Source organism: Salvelinus sp. IW2-2015, linkage group LG27 (assembly GCF_002910315.2).
Source record: "Salvelinus sp. IW2-2015 linkage group LG27, ASM291031v2, whole genome shotgun sequence".
Taxonomy (NCBI): domain Eukaryota; kingdom Metazoa; phylum Chordata; class Actinopteri; order Salmoniformes; family Salmonidae; genus Salvelinus; species Salvelinus sp. IW2-2015.
Window position 1 is genome coordinate 9,281,407 of NC_036867.1, and position 20,463 is coordinate 9,301,869.

The 20,463-nt window shown below is 44.0% G+C and overlaps 2 protein-coding genes across 2 annotated transcripts in view; one reads left to right on the forward strand and one right to left on the reverse strand.

The window, feature by feature from the left end:
* Nucleotides 1-15,885, forward strand: part of LOC111953292 (lanC-like protein 2) — a 54,864-nt gene extending 38,979 nt beyond the window's left edge. The window contains exons 6-10 of the mRNA XM_023972476.2: nucleotides 3,052-3,198; nucleotides 7,938-8,120; nucleotides 9,526-9,703; nucleotides 10,281-10,353; nucleotides 15,210-15,885. Of these exons, the coding sequence (XP_023828244.1) occupies nucleotides 3,052-3,198; nucleotides 7,938-8,120; nucleotides 9,526-9,703; nucleotides 10,281-10,288 (516 nt within the window). The 3' untranslated portion in view covers nucleotides 10,289-10,353; nucleotides 15,210-15,885. The remainder of the gene's footprint in view (nucleotides 1-3,051; nucleotides 3,199-7,937; nucleotides 8,121-9,525; nucleotides 9,704-10,280; nucleotides 10,354-15,209) is intronic.
* Nucleotides 15,886-16,037: 152 nt separating this feature from the next.
* Nucleotides 16,038-20,463, reverse strand: part of LOC111953293 (VOPP1 WW domain binding protein) — a 106,693-nt gene continuing 102,267 nt past the window's right edge. Inside the window, exon 5 of the mRNA XM_023972477.2 lies at nucleotides 16,038-19,169. Within this exon, the coding sequence (XP_023828245.1) occupies nucleotides 18,988-19,169 (182 nt within the window). The 3' untranslated portion in view covers nucleotides 16,038-18,987. The remainder of the gene's footprint in view (nucleotides 19,170-20,463) is intronic.

The following is a 20,463-nucleotide window of genomic DNA, read 5'->3' on the forward strand; positions in this document are numbered from 1 at the left end:
GCACACACCAACACCATCCTAGCATTTAACACCATAGTCCCCTCCAGGCCCCAGGTGGTGAGGGTAGGCAACATCACCTCTGCCACGCTGACCCTCAACACGGGGGCTCCTCAGGGGTGTGTACTTAGTCCTCTCTTGTACTCCCTGTTCACTCACGACTGCGTGGCCATGCACGACTCCAACACAATCAAGTTTGCTGACGACGCAATGGTGGTAGGCCTGATCAGTCTGCGATGAGTCAGCTTACAGGGAGTACGTCAGAGACTTAAGTGTGGTGCCAGGACAACAACCTCTCCCTCAACATCAGTAAGACCACGGAGCTGATCGTGGACTATAGGAGAAAGAGGGGAGCACACACCCCCATGTCAAAGGGGCTGTTGTGGAGCGGATTGAGAGCTTCAAGTTCCCTGGCGTCCACATCACTAAGGACCTAACATGGTCCACACACACCCGCACAGTTGTGAAGAGGGCACGGCAAGCGCCTCTTTCCCCTCAGCAGGCTGAAAAGATTTGGCATGGGCCCTCAGATCCTCAAAGTTATACAGCTGCACCATCGAGAGTATCTTAACTGGCTGCATCACCACTTGGTGTGGCAAATGCACCGCCCTTGACCGTAAAGAGCTACAGAGGGTAGTGCGGACAGCCTAGTACATCACGACAGCCGAGCTCCCTCCCATCCAGTACCGCTATATCAGGCGGTGTCAGAAGAAGGCCCGAAAAATTGCCCGACTCCAGCCACTCAAGCCGTAGACTGTTCACTCTGCTACCAACCGGCAAACGGTACCAGAGCATCGGCTCTTGGACCAACAGGCTCCGAGACAGCTTCTACCCCCAAGCCATAAAACTGCTAAATAGTCAATTAATGGTACCCAAACTACCTGCACTGACTCTGTCTTGCACAACCCTATGCACACTCACGAAACTATATATATATATATATATATATATATATATATATATATATATATATATATATATATATACACAAACCATTTACTCACACGAAATTGACACTCCCACACAAAACACACACACACACATACATTACACACACACACTTTTACACTCATTTCCTGCTCTGTTCTTTATTTTTTCTCTAATTATTATCTGTCTTGATGCCTGGTCACTTTACCCTGCCTTCATGTACATACAGTATCTACCTCAAATACCTCGTACCTCTGCACATTGATCTGGTGCTGCATGTGTATATATTTCTCTTGTGTTTTTTATTTTATATCTCTTGTATTTACATTTTTTTAACTCTGCATTGTTGGGAAGGGCTTGTAAGCAAGCATTTTACGGTAAAGTCTACCAGTTGTATTCGGGCGATTGTGACAAGTACAATTTGATGTGTGTGTGTGTGGGGAAAGCATTTTAACACGCTTGTGTAAATGCCAGGCTACCTTTTTATTCTACTTTTTTACAGAACCCCTCCAAAATGATATGGTGTATTAAACCATTTTCTCCCCCTGTCAGTTAAGTGTCTAATACGCCAAGCCACCTGGCAAAGAGACGTAAATACTGCAGCTGCAAGTTCATTAAACATATAATGATATGAATCAGTTATTATGCAAAGCCATGTCTTTTATCTGCTTTACAATCATTAGTCATCATCATGAAATCCCCACCCTGATCAGTATGGAGTACAAATCACATTTTATTGGTCACATACACGTGTTTAACAGATGTTATTGCGGGTGTAGTGAAATGCTTGTGTTTCTAGCTCCAACAGTGAGGTAATATCTAACAATTTCACAACAATACATACAAATCTAAAGTTAAGGAATGGAATTAAGAATATATAAATATTTGGACGAGCAATGTTGGAGCGGCATAGACTAAGATACAGTATATACATATGAGATGAGTAATGCAAAATATGTAAACATTATTAAAGTGACTAGTGTTCCATTATTAAAGGGGCCAGGGATTTCAAGTCTGTGTATATGGCAGCAGCCTCTAAGGTGCTAGGGATGGCTATTTAACAGTTTGATGGCCTTGAGATAGAAGCTGTTTTTCAGTCTCTCTGTCCCAGCTTTGATGCACCTGTACTGACCTCGCCTTCTGGATGATAGTGGGGTGAACAGACAATGGCATCGGGTGCTGTAGGTGTTCTGGAGGGCAGGTAGTTTGCCCCCGGTGATGCGTTGGGTAGACCGCACCACCCTCTGGAGAGCCCTGTGGTTGTGGGCGGTGCAGTTGCCGTACCAGGCGGTGATACAGCCCGACAGGATGCTCTCAATTGTGCTTCTGTAAAAGTTTGTGGGTTTTAGGGGCCAAGCCAAATTTCTTCAGCCTAGTGAGGTTGAAGATGCGATGTTGCTCCTTCTTCACCACACTGTCTGTGTGGGTGGACCATTTCAGTTTGTCAGTGATGTGTACGCCGAGGAACTTGAAGCTTTCCACCTTCTCCACTGCGGTCCCATCGATGTGGATAGGGGGGTGCTGGCATTAGGTGTCTGGCTCTGGGGGGAGAGGGCTTCAGCCCAGGATGTGTGTGTCCTCAGCCCAGAATGTGAGGGAGGAAGTGATTGTAAAGTGCTCTACAGACAGAGTTTAGACTTCTTGGACGTGTGTGTGTGTAAAACACCAGGACATGTCTGTCTGCTGCCTGCCTGCGTCCCTCCTGTTCTGTTCAATCTGCCTCTCAACGGGTACTAGTGCATACCAACGCGCGTGCACATGTGTGTTCAGACGCATGCACCTTTTCTTTCTTTCTCTCTTTCTCAACCTCTAGTCTGCATACTAACAGCAGGGTAGAGGGAGCAGCAGCAGAGATCTGTCAAATCACATTTCCATTCTGTTTCTCCGTCTCTCTCTTGGAGATATCAATCAATTCAGGGGTTTAATTGCACTCCCATGGAGAAACTGTCGCGTTCAAGTCAACTGACAGGAATGCAAATGAGAATTGACCCGTTGAACTTTGCTGTTTGTTAGTTACGGTAGTTAGTGTCTTTGGACGGGGTCTCACATGCAAGTACAGTATCTCTTCCAAACCTATTGAAACAGACGGGAGGGAGGCTAACCCACTTCCTGTTGGTGTCTTTGCAGGTTGTGACGGCCATCTTGGAGTCGGGGAAGAACATGGCCAAAGAGGAGAAGAAGGCGGAGAAGTGCCCACTGCTCTACGAGTGGCACAAGAAGCAGTACGTTGGCGCCGCCCATGGTCTGGCGGGCATCTACTGTATGCTGATGCAGGTGAGTTGAACACATTATCTTTAAACATTATCTTTAGCATATGATATCAATCAGTGAGTAGATTTGACTGCTGTCTCATTAATGCATATTACAAGGTATTACAGTATAGCATACAAAGGCACTGTAGTAAGTCTCTTATTTCATGTTTCTAATAATATAATTTATTTACCGCTTTTCCTTAAGGGAGTTGCTCCTAATCCGATACCAGATCTTTTCATTCTGATGCTCCGAAATGCGGAAGACACATTTCAGTTGAATGCATTCAGTTGTACAACTGACTAGGTATCCCTATTTCCCTATCTGTAAGTCTGCAGGTTTTCATAGTATCTCCTGGGGATTTGGGACTCATGCTAAAACCGCTGGTTCCTGGTTGGCTTATATCCATGTTTTGTTTCAGCGAGATGCTGTTTATGATCATGATGTGTAATCTAAATTCACCCAGGAGATGGATTAGCCCTCACCTGAATTGATTAATCATTTATCACAGGAAAAAAAAAAAAAAAGATCAATTATTCAGGATCCGAACAACAACATCCCATAATGAGATCCTAGAGTGGCATCAACCTCCTACGCTCCCATTACCACGGTGGATTAATATGGATTCATTCGCTTTTTATATGGATTAATATGCTTTTTTAATGATCAATGTTCTTGGATTTTATGGCAGGGGCGGGTGTACCTCGATACATTTTTATATTTTAGGGAAAAATAACCTATTTAAAATCATTTGTGAGTTGTTTTGTTCCCCCATGGTGCTTGTAACACTGATGTGCCTCCATTAGTTAAATTAGTCAGGGAGGAGAAGTTTTATGATGGATTTAAGAAATATATTTCTGCACAAGATTTCGTTATACGTGCACAAAACATTAGGACACCTGCTCTTTCCATGACATAGACTGACCAGGTGAATCCAGGTGAAAGCTATTATCCCTTATTGATGTTGCTTGTTAAATCCACCTCAATCATTGTAGATGAAGGAGACCGGTTAAAGAAGGATTTTTAAGCCTTGAGACAATTGAGACATGGATTGTGTATGTGTGCCATTCAGAGAGTGAATGGGCAAGACAAAATTATTTCTGTGTCTTTGAAAGGGGTATGGTGCCAGGCGCACCGGTTTGAGTGTGTCAAGAACTGCAACGCTGCTGGGTTTCTCACGCTCAACAGTTTCCCGTGCGTATCAAGAATGATCCACCACCCAAAGGACATCCAGCGAACTTGACACAACTGTGGGAAGCATTGGAGTCAACATGGGCCAGCATCCCTGTGGAACGCTTTCGACACCCTGTAGAGTCCAAGCCCCGATGAATTGAGGCTGTTCTGAGGGCCAAAGGGGGTGCAACTCAATGTTAAGAAAGCGTTCCTAATGTTTTGTGCACTCTGTGTATATAATGTAGGTGTTCCCACTACACCACGGCTCTGCACATGCAGAGTAACTATGTAGGTTAAGGGAACCCCTTACATTAGCCTAACTTTTTATCTAGTTTATCTGCAGCTATTTGGTAACTAGAATATCTTTGCTCAGTTGTACAATGAAAGATATATACAAAATAGCCTAATTACTGTGTATTTACAATGTAATTACACAACCAATAAATTAAAAGTCCATGTAACTCAATGGTATCTATGACAAAAAGTAAGGCCAGGACGGCTTACAAGCCACCATAGAAGATTCCATGATGACACCAGCCACCTATGGAGGCTAGCTAGTCCTAATCCCTATCTTCACCCATTAGTATTGGAGGCTTCCAGAGGCTGTCAGAGGCCATGGGACCATGTGTTGGATATGTAATCTGCCTCTCAGAGTTTTTAAAGGCCAGAGTGGAGGAAAGTAGCTGATCTTTGATCCCCAGTGGAGAGTAGTCAGCGTTCTATCTGTGCTGGGCCATGTGCTTCTCTTTTAGAAATGTTTCCATGATCCTCCTGTAGTGCTGGCACTATCAGCATGCCTCTCCTCTCTTGGGATTGGCTGGCCATGCATCATCTGCCCCTGGGGAGGAGGGCGGTGATTGGGAGTAATGATGCCGCCCAAAACGAGTTCCCAGGTTGCACTGGGGACTTTTTTAGATCTGTAATATAATATATGGCATTTAGCAGACCCTTTTATCCAACGCCACCTACAGTCATGTGCGTCCATTTTAAAGATGGATGGCAATCCAAGTTGCGAGCGTCATGCTCTACCAACTGAGCCATACAGGACGGCTCTACTGGTAATCATTAACTAGCAATGGACCTGCCATGTTGCTTTCAACTATCAGTAGAAGGGAAGGAAGCGAGGAGAGGAAGCCACGTTAGACTATTGAAATGCTCCCGATGACTGGAGCCACAGGGCTCTGTACCCCCACCTCTTCCCCCTTTCAAACTCTATAGGGCTATGGCACACACACACACACACACACACACACACACACACACACCGTAGGTGTTTACAGCTTTGCAAATATTTGAGACCCACACGACCCTCATTAAAACATGAACAGAGGAAGGACTGCCACCAGCCAAACTAGGAAATGCATGTAAACAACCGCAGGCCTGGGAATTGTGTGTGTGTGTGTGTGTGTGTGTACAGTATGTACTAGCACTGACTTTGCTGATAGATTCTTAATGAGGAAGATATTGGCTTACTATGACTGCGGTTGTCTCTCTTAGCTACCTTAAGATCAATGCATCTAACTGTGAGTCGCTCGATAAGAGCTAAATTACAAAGATGTGTGTGTAGGCGTACGCTAGTACGCCCGTTCGTGTGAGTATTTCTCCCCCGAGCATTTACAAGGGGCTCCCAATCCAAAATTGGACACGTCTTATTTGGAACTTATGAAAGTTTGTTTCCATCTATCTATCGATCACTCTTTGAAATGTGAAACATAGCCGTGGGAAGTAGGGGTGTTGAGGGTGCTGCAGCACTCCCTGATAAACCCTCCCGCCCTCATATGTGAACGAGGGACCAGAGCATCTCTGCCACTACCTGTGATGCATTGTTGTCCCCTGTTGCACAACTGAAAGCTCATATAGATTTTGCCTTGTAACAACTCCAATCTGGCATTGGCGTACCCGTAACCACGAGAACACTGCCCTGCAAATGTCCCTGATAGCGGCCTGGACCGAACCCAACAGGAAATGAATTATTTAGTAATCCCCAAGCTGTTGGACTACCTCCATTTAGGCCTGTGTTTCTCGCTCTAAAAGGCTCAATTTCAAAATGTTTTTGCCAACTCACTCTCAGGGCACACAGTTATCAATGTTAACAACTTGATTCCTTTTTGTGTTCGATGATAACCACTACCATTTGCTCTCTGTGTGTGTGTGTGTGTGTGCCCAGCTGCTTTGAGTAAATAGATTGTGTATATGCATTATCTTCCCTGTGTGTTAGAGCAATGCAGTGTGTGTGTGCGTGCGTGCATGTGTGTGAGCATGTGTGAGAATAAGTGCGGTGCGTCATTGTGACGCACGTGGACATGCTCTGCTACACCTATACTCAGACGTAACACACACACACACCCATCTTCCAACCATCCATCCTTCCTTTCTTTCTCTTCTCTCCGATTAGTAACAGTAGCTCTCTCTCTTCCCTCTCTCCTGCTTCATCCTTTTTCCTCCTCTCCTTTCTGTCTAATGTCTAACAGACGCTCTCTCCTTTCTGTCTGATCTCCCTCGCTCTAACATTCTCTAACGGTAGTCTTCTCTCCTCCATCCTTCCTTCTCTGGCTGTAATATTCTTTAACAGCAGTCCTCTCCCTCCTCTTCCTCTCTTTCTGGCTGTAATATTCTTTCACAGCAGTTCTCTTCCTCTCTTTCTGGCTGTAATATTCTTTAACAGCAGTCCTCTCCCTCTTCCTCTCTTTCTGACTGTAATATTCTTCAACAGCAGTTCTCTCCCTCTTCCTCTCTTTCTGGCTGTAATTTTCGTTAATAGCAGTCCTCTCTCCTTCCTTCCTCCTCCTCTCCTCCTCTCTGACAGTATTCATATCCAACAGCTCCCTCCCTCCCTGTCTCTGGCTGTGTTATTATCTAACAGCAGTCTTCTCTCCCGTAGGCCATGTTTCTCAGCATGGTCTTTCTTTTCTTTCTCTCGAGCCAAATCAAAAGATTGTCCTTGTCATAAATTCTCTCTGTCACTTGCCTCTAATTCATCTCTCTCTGTGCAGTAAAAACCCATCAAGTGCATATTGAACACTGCTGAGTGCTATTTGGGATAATGGATTTCTCTTTGATTTGACTGGATTTAGTTAGTCTCTTAATGAAACCCAGTTAAAATGGCCCGCATTTTAAAATGCCTGACGTTCTCTCATAAATGTAACATCTGACAAACCTGCTGCATTTAAAGCTGAAGTGTAAGGCTTGGGATGTTTCAGACCAGGTGATATGTTGGGTATTAATTGTTCATCGCGATAAGGATGATTGTGATATGCATATCATCAGATTTCAGCATACTGTGTTATTAGATGTCAGTATTCCACAATAGTTACACCACCTGTCTTCATGTCCCCTGAACTTGTGCCTCCATATTGTTACCATGATATTTCTACAAAGGATGTGGATATGGATTTTATTTAATTGGTACCTATATCTCTCTCCCCTCTCCTCTCTCTCTCGGTCTCTCCCTTTCTCTCTCTCTCTCTCTCTTTCGTTATCTCTCTCGTTCTCTCTCTCTTTCATTCCCTCTTTTTTTCCTCCCTCCCCCTATCTCTTTCTCTTGGTCTTTTTTCTTTCTCTGTCTCTCTCCCTTGCTCGACCTCTCTCAGCCCAGTGCTAAAGTGAACCAGGAAGTCCTATCTGAGTTGGTGCGGCCCAGTGTGGACTACGTCCGCCACAAAAAGTTCCGCTCTGGGAACTACCCATCGTCGCTAAGCAACGAGACGGACCGGCTGGTGCACTGGTGCCACGGGGCGCCAGGAGTGGTGCACATGCTCATCATGGCACACAAGGTGAGGGACACACACGGTAGTAATGTCTCTTCAAGTAGATCTGAAAGGATTTTGGATTGAAACACTCGAACACCTCTCTCTCTCCTCTCTAGCACGGCTCTCTAAACCTCATGACTACACTCTCACGATATTAGGGCTCGTTTGTTTTCCTAATATCAATATCACGTTAACTAACCCCATGAGTTCCATTATAGCACTCAGCTACTCTCTCATACAGAGGACTGAGAGATAGCAGTGAACCAGGCCCTCTCCTCTAATGCCTCCAGCTCTGCCACTCTCAAATAATTGCATGGAATCACCCAGGAAAGAGAATTAAATCTATAGCTGGAGGTAACGAACTTAACAGCTCCTGCTGCATCTCAATGCTCCGGCGCCGTGGCTCGTCGCCTAGGACAAATACACAACCCACAGTGACCCCTAGTGGATATCAGGTGCACTGTAGGACCAAGGCCCCTTTTCACAAAGCGACTCACAGTAGGATGCATGATATTATACGGACAGTGGAGGCCTGATCCCAGATCAGCACTAGGATCACTACGGGCCCCGGTGTCACACTTTGATTACCGACTGAATTTAAACAAGCACTACATCCCAGCTTTGACATGCTAGTCTGCTGGTTTAATACCACAGTCAATTTCAAGAGGTCTTATTGAGTAATGGGCTGTTTTTCTGCTGTGCTCAGCATGGCCTCTTACAAGCTGACTCTCACAGCAGGTCTGAAAACGCACACTCTCCCTTTGAAATGACTAATAGAAGGAGCGAAAGAAGGAATGGAGATCATGTGGTGAGCATTTTGAGCATGTGTTGTGTGAGGAGAGGAGATTTCCCCGGATAAACGCTTCATCTCTTGACACACAACATGTATTTCATCAGTCGTAGTGTGGCATGAATACACACACTCACGTTCAGGGGGGTACACACACACACACACACACACACACACACACACACGTGCGGTGCAGGGTCATTTCATGTCTCTTTGGTCCATTAACTTCATGAAGGAATACAATGTGCGTATCACCTGCCTTCTAGGGAGTTTTTCCTAACCAATTTGCATCTGCATTGCTTTCTCTTTGGGGTTTTAGGCTTGGTATCTGTAAAGCGCTGTTACAAATGATGAGGTAAAATGTGCTTTCTGAAACACAGTTAATTGATTTGATACTGTATCTCTGGCTATTTCAGTCTCACTATGTAATGTAAGGGCCATTGATTAGGTGTACATGAAGAACATTACAGATGTCTAAATAGCAGGGCAAGAGGAAAGTACTCTAATACCATGTTTCTTACATCAAATCCTTTCCGATCCCCACACGTGTATGTGGTAGGTTGGGGGTTGGATTTCAGATGGGGTTTGGAATTGGCCATGAGTCTAATGTCATGTCTCCCCTTTCCTCCCTCCCTCCAGGTGTTTAAGGATGAGAAGTACCTGAAGGATGCTGTGGAGTGTGGGGGAGGTGATCTGACAGAGAGGCCTGCTGAGGAAAGGTTACGGTATCTGTCACGGCACGGCGGGCAACGCCTACTCCTTCCTCACCCTCTACCAGCTCACCCAGGAGAAGAAGTACCTCTACCGCGCCTGCAAGGTAACACAACACGTGTGTGTGTGTGTGATGAGGGGCTGTGGAGCTCCTTCAGATCTTCTTCCTCTGTTTGAATGAGATGGGAAGGAAGGATTGGCCCACACATGCAGTACAGCGTAGGCAGCCTGCCCTAAACAAGCCTGCTAAAGACACGACTACACTCTGTGACACAGAATTCTTTATCGTGACATGTATTGTACCATTGGCCAATATTGAAGGCCATTCTTCTTACTGACAAAAAGTCAGTGTATGATGAGTCATTCAGTCGGATTTCATTCATTGCTTTCTTGCTTTTATAATATAGCCTATGTTATGGTGTTATGTCTGCGTTGTCGCTTGCTTGCATCGATATGTATTGTCTCGGTGTGAAATCCGGTTGTCAGTGAATGACTCAATAAATTTTGATAAATTAATTTGTGCATTCATTTATCCGATCCTCAGGATTTTTTGAATTACTGCATGCATGGTTCACATATTTATTTATTCATTTTTCCAAGTATGGTAACATACAGCATAATCTATTGTTTTTCATGTTCAACCTTATGTTCCAGTAATCACATTGGTCCTCATTTTTTCCCAGTTTGCTGAGTGGTGTCTGGACTACGGAACCCACGGCTGCAGAATCCCAGACAGACCGTACTCTCTGTTTGAAGGTGAAACTTTTATTTACACCCCTTAAGCAGACAGAAACATCCCCAAAATACGTGACATTTTCCTGCCTTCTCTTCTTCCCATTCAATCAATGTAATAACCACTCTGTAATTTCCGAGAAAATGCAGACTGAATTTGCTTTACATATGTACGGTACCAGTCAAAAGTTTGGACACTCCTACTCATTCAAGGGTTTTTCTTTAATTGTACTATGTTCTACATTGTAGAATAATAGCTAAGACATCAAAACTATGAAATAACACATATGGAGACGTGTAGTAACCAAAAAAGTGTTAAACAGCCAACAAGTGCTCAGCATATGTGGGAACTCCTTCAAGACTGTTGGAACGGCTGAAGCATGACGTGGGGTGGGTGCCTGCCGAGCCCACCAAGGCAAGAAGACCTCTCGTGCTAGCTAAGGCGCGGAAGCCCGACGAGCTAGCTGAGGTACCCCTGGTTCCATCGGCGACGGCACCCAGACCCGACATCACCAACCAAAACAAAAACCAAAACTCCCTGATGCTTCTTTTAGTGGTGTCAGCATTCTGTAAAGACCGACGCTGGAGACGAGAAGCAGGTACAGGGAGTGAACATTTTAATGAAACAACGGACATGAAACAGAACAGGAACAGTGTTTGGACAGGGGAACAATACCGATGTCAATGCTGACACAGGGAATAAACGGAGGAGCACACAGATATAGAGGGGGTAATCAACAAGATAATGGCGTCCAGGGGAGTCCGATATAGCTCAGCTGCGCGTAATGGCGGTGACAGGTGTGCGTAATGACGGGCAGCCTTGCGTGAGAGTGGGAGTGTGCCCCTCTGTGTCAGTAAATTTAAAAATAAAATCGTGCCATCTGGTTTGCTTAATATAAGGAATTTGATTTATTACATATACTTTCACTTTTTACTTTTATTCAAGTATGACAATTGTGTACTTTTTCCACCACTAGACTCATCCCTCATTCAGTGTAGTAAAAGAGGGAGATAAGAGAGGAGCCTCTGTACCTCTGTTAATGAGATTTGAGGAGCCCTGCTCTCTCATTGTAACTGAACTGAGAGTTGTCACACATAGTGTCTGCTAATACAACTGAGAGATTGACCCACTACTGGAAATTTCACACACGATTAACATATTCAGTTAGCAATTCTAATGTTCCATGGCATGTGAAATTATTTGATAACAATGTATTTAGGAAAAGAAGTGCACTCAACGACTTCTGCACGAAGTCATGTTTAATGAGCTAGTGAGGCTTTTGCTCTTACCTCTCTGAACCTTCCTGAGACTTAAAGCTCTCTGCCTCACTATGACAGGGTGATAACTGACTTAATATTTTAATCATTTTTTTTTCTATAATTATAATCTGTTAAATGTTGTGTGAGGGTGTGAAGTCAACTTTGATAACTTTAGCAGCTGGTCAGGAAAGGCTGATCTTACATCATAAAACCTGTCAACGGGCACAGTCCAAATATTCTGAGAGTGGCAATTACAGTGCCTTCGGTAAGTATTCAGACGTTAGACCCCTTGACTTTTTCCACATTTCGTTACATTACAGCCTTATTCTAAAATGGATTAAATAAATACAAATCCTCAGCAATCTACACACAAATACCCCATAATGACAAAGCGAAAACAAGTTTTTATACAAAAAAACTTTATTTACATAAGTATTCAGACCCTTTGCTATGAGACTCAAGCTCAGGTGCATTCTGTTTCCATTGATCATCCTTAAAACAATTCTCAATTTTAGAATAATGCTGTAACGTAACAAAATATGGAAAAGGTCAAAGGGTCTGAATACTTTCCAAAGGCACTGTAGGTTACCTTCAATTTGGCAATGATTGGCCTCTGTTTGGTTCTGCCATTGGTCCACTGGTGAGGTTTCCCTATGCCAGCTTTGTCCCCCCCCATCCCCTCCACGTGTTGTGTGCAGCCACATGAAACGTCTTGCCTGACGTTTTACCGCCACATCTCCATGGCAACCAGTTGCTGCCCACGTCCGAGTAGATTTGTGGGCTGTGATTGGTTGGTCTTGACCCCCTTCGTCTCCCTCTCTCTCTCTCACACACACACACACACAAACACGTACGCTCCCTTTTCCCATCCCTGCCTGAATTAATCTTCCACTGATACAGTCTGGTAAAAAATATTGCAGCAGCTTAATTTTATTAGTAATATATGGGCCCATGTTGACTCTACAACCTACAATATTGAATGTTCATGTCTTGTATGTAATAACAGAATACATGTAATATTTCACATTACTGTTGTACCCACAGTGTTACAAGTCCATGTTCAGCTCTTTGAAATATTTCAAAGAGATTTGAGAAGGTTTTGTTCATTCACAATGATAAATAACTCCATGACGAGTGGTGAGTGATTTGTAAGCCAAGCTTGTATGGTTGGGCTGTATCCTGATTTCCGTGCCGTATCCTGATTTCCGTGCCATCATACCGTGCCTGTGCCATCCTGGGATAGACAGTATTACCGGTAGTGCAGACAGGGGGCGCCAAAAGAAATTAGCATGTAAACATCTACCAGAATGCTAACAAGTACTAAGGAAGCCCCATAGTGGATGCTAGGTAAATGCTAACGAGTGCATGAAAAATTAACTACCAAGACAGACAACCCAGCTCATGAGGTTATGCAAGTACAGTACCAGTCAAAAGTTTGGACACGCCTCATTCAAGGGTTTTTCTTTATTTGTACTATTTTCTACATTGTAGAATATTAGTGAAGACATCAAAACTATGCAACAACACATATGGAATCATGTAGTAACCAAAAAAAGTGTTATATTATATATATTTGACATTCTTGAAAGTAGCCACCTTGACAGCTCTTTGCATTCTCTCAACCAGCTTCATGGGGAACTCTGTTTGTATAACGCACAAAATAAATATTACACAGCAGGAGGGGATTGTCTCTGCTGTTACCAAGAAGCTTGATATTGCAAGCGAACATTAGCCACTAATGTTAGGAAGTTGAGAAAAAACCCAGCTGGAGAGATTTATTTGGCACATCTTAGATAGTTAACCTAGTAGTTATATACAGTGTATTCGGAAAGTATTCAGACCCTTTTCCTTTTCCCACATTTTGTTACCTTACAGCCTTATTCTAAAATGGTTTAAATAACACATTTGTAAGTCTATACACAATTCCCCATTACAAATGTATATTTAAAAAAATTGTACCTTATGTAAATAAGTATTCAGACCCTTTGCTATAAGAATAAAAATTTAGCTCAGGTTATTTCTATTGATCATCCTTGATGTTTCTACAACTTGATTGGAGTCCACCTGTTGTAAATCATATCCAATCAATTGAATTTACTAAGGCGCATACCTGTCTATATAAGGTCCCACAGTTGACAGTGCATGTCAGAGCAAAAAAAACAAGCCATGAGGTCGAAGGAATTGTCCGTAGAGCTCCGAGACAGGATTGTGTCGAGGCACAGATCTGGGGAAGGTACCAAAACATTTCTGCACATTTGAAGGTCCCCAAGAGAACAGTGGCCTCCATCATTCTTAAATGGAAGAAGTTTGGAACCACCAAGGCTCTTCCTTGAGCTGCCCGCCCAGCCAAACTGAGCAATCTGGGGAAAAGGGCCTTGGTCAGGGAGGTGACCAAGAACAGGATGGTCACTCTGACAGAGCTCCAGAGTTCCTCTGGGGCGATGGGAGAACCTTCCAGAAGGGCAACCATCTCAGCAGCACTCCACCAATCAGGCCTTTATGGAACAGTGGCCAGATGGAATTCACTCCTCCAGTAAAAGGCACATGACAGCCCGCTTGGATTTTGCCAAAAGGCACCTAAAGAACTCTCAGACCACGGTCTGATAAAAATATGATTGAACTCTTTGGCCTGAATCCCAAGCATCACGTCTGGAGGAAACCTGGCACCATCCCTACGGTGAAGCATGGTGGTGGCAGCATCATGCTGCGGGGATGTTTTTCAGTGGCAGGGACTGGGAGACTAGTCTTGATTGAGGGAAAGAGCAAAGTACACAGAGATCCTTGATGAAAACCTGCTCCAGAGAGCTCAGGACCTCAGACTGGTTCACCTTCCAACAGGACAGCGAACCTAAGCACACCGCTAGGACACCGCAGGAGTGGCTTCGGGACAAGTCTCTGAATGTCCTTGAGTGGCCCAGCTAGAGCACGGACTTGATTGAACATTTCTGGAGAGACCTGAAAATAGCTGTGCAGTGACGCTCCCCATCCAACCTGACAGAGCTTGAGAGGATCTGCAAAGAAGAATGGGAGAAACTCTCCAAATACAGGTGCACCAAGCTTGTAGCCTCCTACCCAAGAAGACTCGAGGCTCTAATCTCTGCCAAAGGTGCTTCAACGAAGTACTGAGTAAAGGGTCTGAATACTTATGTAAATGTGGTATTTCAGTTTTGTATTTTTACAAGTGTAACTTGATCACCTCACTTAAATTGCGCTGCAGGAGTGACTCACCTCACGAATGAAAAATAATCTAACAGGCGACGTGATTAACGCGATCTGCTTTATCTATTATCTAATGCACACGTTGACTGCAGGTATTTATTTAAAATGTTCACATTTTAATTTATTAAACTGTATTGGAAAATCAGCGGGTAATTCAGAATACCCTGGCATACAGTATACGGCCCAACCCTAGGTTGTACTGTCTCTGCTTGTAATGAAACCCTGGTTTCTTTCTCCATCCTTACTCACAGCAAATATGTGTTTTAAAGTTATAGATTTTGCTAATTGATTTCTTGTGTATTTGACTGTTGTAAATTGTGAAATAATTCAGCATTAGCTGCTGTTGATGCCATGTAATGTCGCCTTATTGAATTTGAAATGAACCATTCTCTCTTATCCAGGTATGGCCGGGGCTATCCACTACCTGTCAGATTTAACCCAGCCTGAGTCTTCCTGCTTCCCTGCATTTGAACTTTAACCTTTGCGTCGTAGACGGACCTCACCCCCCTTCCATTCTGAACATTTGGGAGAGTGCGATGAGCAGGGCTCTTGGATGAGGGGGTTTGGGGTGTGATGGACCCCCGGCGTCTTGACGAAGGGAACCGTCAGCCCTGAACTGCAACCTGGGGAGGGATGTTGTTCCCCGCTCCGGTTTTTCAGACACATGGACGGAGGAAAAACACCCCAAAGCCCTGGGCCTTTAACTCTGTAAACGCTATGTGTGTTGGGGTTTTGTTGTGAATGGGAAGAAAATGCTGTTTTGTTCGTGGATCTTTGCCTCTGCATGCCTATCCAGATCTCCTTCTCTGTATGCGATCTCTAATCCTTGTCCCACACCAGTTTTTAGTGCTACTCCCTCTTCCCTAGAGACTAATCATCTTTGCATGGGGACATCAGAAAACATGTATTAGCCTTGGAATGTGCGTGTCAGTCAAATGTTAATGTCTAACAGTAAATTGGCGTGGCTTTTTGTATGTCACTGTGCTTTGACCTTTTCCCGTGGATATTGTTTCCCTTCAGGCGAACAGCGTTACATTGTGAATGTGTACAATAAACCGGGCTTCGATTGTTGACTTACCGAGTGATTACAGTACAATGTCTTAAATAAAATGCATTCTTACCTGCCTTTAGAGGACTGACCGTTTGGTTTTGGGGGTGGAAAACATTGGTCAATAGTCAAAGTGGTGCATCTCAATATGAGGTACCGAACAGATGGCTTTATTTAACATATGAGTAGGAGGAAGTCTAACGGGGTTTGGCCAATTAGTGTTCTTTAGAAAGCCACCTCAGGCCAATGTGAGTGTTACATAAGCATGAATTACGCCCACCTATCACTTCCAAGTTAGGACTGCCATTGCCTGGAGTTATCTGTACTGTTAAATCACCCAAAGCTAACATTCTGGGATGACTCGGTGTTTGAGTATTTAACTGCAGTGGTATTGAACTACATTACTAAAACGGTACAATACAAGTTAATGAGGAGAAATGTGGCTTCTGGCTGATTTTCTGTAAGAATACAAGCAAGAGAGGAGGATACCATTCTATAGAATGTTTAGGGAGTGTCTCATTCATTTGGTCTACATTGTATCTGAGGGGAACAGTTTTCCATCCAGATGATCATATTTTCATGAAACAAAAATGACATCCAAGTATAAAACCTTCAATCTCAAAGCACGACTGAACAGTGAGAAGGCAGTCACGGACAACTTTAAAGTGAATAAATGAACACTAACTTCTATCGGAAGGAAACTTTATTAACCATATCATGGATGGATCATTTCGATTTTTTTGTAAAGTAAAATGGCGAAAACCAACCGTCTGGTACAACAGTAAAAGCAAATCCTAACTCTAGCTCTACAAATTACATTTTAAACCTTGGTTGCATAGTTAAATTATCAAATAGAGACATGTCATATTAGCCAAACGTATACACATCATCCAATAGTAACACTTACCATAAATTACATCTCCCTCCTTGGTTCTGCTCTAATAGGGTCTACGTACCCAGTTTGCCGGCTAACATCTACAAATGGAGCAACATCCTGAAGGACATTCCAAGTCAATGACAGTTGTATCGTTAACACTGGGTGGTTAGTTCGATCTGTTTTAACAGATGGTAATGTCCCATATCCTGCCCAGAAAAGAGTCAACGCCCTATCTTAGGACATTTCCACATGATTGCCTTTGTGGAGGGGTTGAGTGCCTGATCCACTCTGACAAATAAGTGTAAACAGAAGAACACATCCTGGTACTTTCACCCAAATGGTCAGTGCCAGCTTGAGGACCTGGTCAATCATTGGGACATGGGCCCTCTAGTACACATACACATTCTACATGTGAGCTTGATAGCTTGTTTATGTGAAAGCAAACCATTTTTTTACTCTCTGAAATGCAGAAAGGGTTTCAGATTCATACATGAAAACCATTTTTACCACAGTAAAGGTGTACAGCGCTGTACCTACCTACGCAGAACCAGTTGGTCGTCACCATTCTGACGTGAGATGTTTAAATGGCGAACAGATGGTACATCGTGTTTGACGAACTAGGCTACTGAAGGAGTGCAGCTAGCTTTTGTGACTACCACGACTTTGTCTAGAGATTATTGCAGCACAGATATTGAGAATCAGGTAAGTAAGCAGTTTCACTGGGATGGGCCATCAGTCAGAAAAGCTTCCCATATGGAAAATGTAATCCAGTTGCAACCTGCGTGCGTGTGTGAAACAAACATATAGTTTTGGGTTAATCCTCATTCTGGTTGAGCTCCTTACTGTACAAACTGAAGTCTATCTGAGAACCATGGCTGAACTTCTATGGGGATCACATCTCGCTTCGAGTGGAAATGGATGCTTAGAGAATATGGCGTAGGTAGAGTTGTGGTAGGTTTCACCATACCCATGCAGTCACTGACAAATTGTCATTTGAAACCACGTGACTTGGTCTCAATTGGGGGTCCGTCTGATTGATGTGATTATCCAGAGTGACTTACAGTAGGGAGCGCATACAGTTTCTGACATTTTTTGTACTGGTCCCCCATAAGAATCGAACCCACAACCCTGGTGTTGCAAGCGCCATGCTCAACCAACTGAACTACACATTCCCTGCCAGTTTGTGGTGTCCCGATCCAGAGCGCCGAATCGCCACGGTCAGCACCACAGGAATACACACACGCATCCATAATGTGAATGAAACGTTGCAAACAAATCGGCCTCTCATAATTACCGCTCTCTCCAGCGCACATAATAGGTCCGATAAATCCAGGTCGGTTTCCTTTCCCTTCACAGCAAATGGGCACAATTTGCACAACGCATCCTGACAAGTGTTTATTGTCTATTTAACATTTTCTCAGTGTTAGGCGAACACAGGCAGCTACAGAGAGAAGCCCAATTATTCAGCCTCATAATAGGAAAGTCTTTGAACCTTTTAAGCCATTTAAACGCCTTTTGTTTTCAACTTCTCCAAGGTGTCTTTCAACTCAAATTTGCTATTGCTCCTGTACAGTTTAGATAGTGGTTGGTCTTATGCCCTCGGTCCTGGATCAGCTTCTCTACCCTAATGTTTACTTGAATCGATATGAATCTAAAAGCAAGGTGCTGATCTTGGGTAAGCTTTCGTCATCGACTTCCACAGTTTGGTGTCTGTGGCATGAACACCCATCTACAGGAGTCTGTGAGCGACTCAGTACATATCACAGTCACAGGCAAGACCATGCCCATCAAGATGGCATTGCCAGCAGAAAAGACTGAGGTGGATAGTTATGCTTTTGTGAAAAAAGTGGGCAAGATAGAGGAAGGGTGAATGACAGTGAAATCCAAGCCATGGAGATCCGGAGATAAATTCAGCCCGTCTTTGTCCAGAAGACCACCGCCTGCAGCACAGGTCCCCAGAAGACCACCGCCTGCAGCACAGGTCCCCAGAAGACCACCGCCTGCAGCACAGGTCCCCACAAGACCACCGCCTGCAGCACAGGTCCCCAGAAGCCAGTTTGTCTCTAAAGGTGGTTGTCTGTATCTTGTCCCTAGGACTTGGTCTGATGGTGAAGGTATAACAGTGGCAGACAGATTGTAGATGTCCCCTCCTCTCCTTGTCCTGTCAGTTCTGCTCGCGATGAGGTCACCATGAAGGAGAAGAAACGGAGGGGACGCCAATGGTCTCCGTCAATGACGCCGTGACCGGCAGCCTTTACCTCTTCTCTGGTGTCCGGAACACCTGTTCGTAGGGCGGGGGTGGGTGGTTGCAGTACGAGGGCGGTGGAGGGTAGGCGCTCATGTGAGCAGGGCCGGGCTGGATGGGGTAGGTGGGGGTAAGGGGTGATGTCATGACGCCAGGGTCGCCGTAGCCCACCATGCCAGGTTGCTGGGATACTGCATGGGGAAGACACAGAGCGAGACCACTGTTAATCATCTTTTTACAAATATGTGGTACAAATATACATTCTGTGAACAAAAGAGTGTGTGTGTGTGTAATGTGATTTGTGGAACTACTTAATGTGTGTGGGTCTGGTGATTGCATGCTCATTTGCATTTCCTGTTTCCTTAAAAAACTGGAAATATAATCATTGCCATTACAATCAAACTTTGCTGTACAAAATGCTATCTTTTGATTGTTTTCAAAATGGAGATGAAGCATAATACACTTGGCAGCCCAATCATCTGTACCACTACTTGAAAGTCTATTTTTGAACTGATTGAAAATAACACAGGATTCAATTTGGAAACCCATTCTGAATGAACACTCAAAATTTGTTTTCCATGTTCCCTGATATAAACATGAAAGGAATAAGCCACGTTAATAGCTTTATTGATGCTTTGTGACGCACAACAACCCAGTGAGAGCAAAACAAAAGAAATGACAGTGTTCTCCCTCATGTTCATTTCTCCAGTGTCTGGAACTCCATAGCCATCGAACTCAAGAATGAAATTAAACGTCCATATATTATTGGAGCACTGAATACAATTTTCTGCATGACTGAATGATATAATGAACGATCCCATTTATTTTTGTCCTTTCAAATAGCTTTCGTTGGGAAAGCTGGCAGTATGATTAGGTGCCCTACTTTTCAGTCCGAATAGCAGTTTGAAGTCTGTTGGAAAAGTTTGGGAGTCAAAAGGCCAGTGACTGTGGAGCTCGCTGATTCGCTTAACATTTCTACTAAACGTCTCAACTCAACAAAGCCCTGAATTCTGGAAACATCTCTCTTTCATTAACTTCATCCACTCTTCTACTCATCCTCCCTCCTCAAATCTTCTGTGTAAAGCAGATAGAGGGGTCTCAGCATAAAACGTTTCACGGTAACGAAAGAGTGTGCGGTTCTCCTACTCTCAGTGACTCCTGAGGGGGCACCGATAACAACGAGCAACACATCGTGCTGCTACACCGGCAGGCCAAGGTGGAGGACGGCTTCTGTTCCTCTCTGGATAGATCCAGGAGAAACCTAGAGGCCTTTCTAATCTGGGTCAATCAGGATTTACAGCTACAAGGTCCATGCGCCTCTTCATGTTTATCTCATGTGTAACTCTGTGTTGTTGTTTTTTGTCGCACTGCTTTGCTTTATCTTGGCCAGGTCGCAGTTGTAAATGAGAACTTGTTCTCAACTGGCCTACCTGTTTCAATAAAGGTGAAATAAAATGTAAAATAAATATCGTACATGATTTGAAG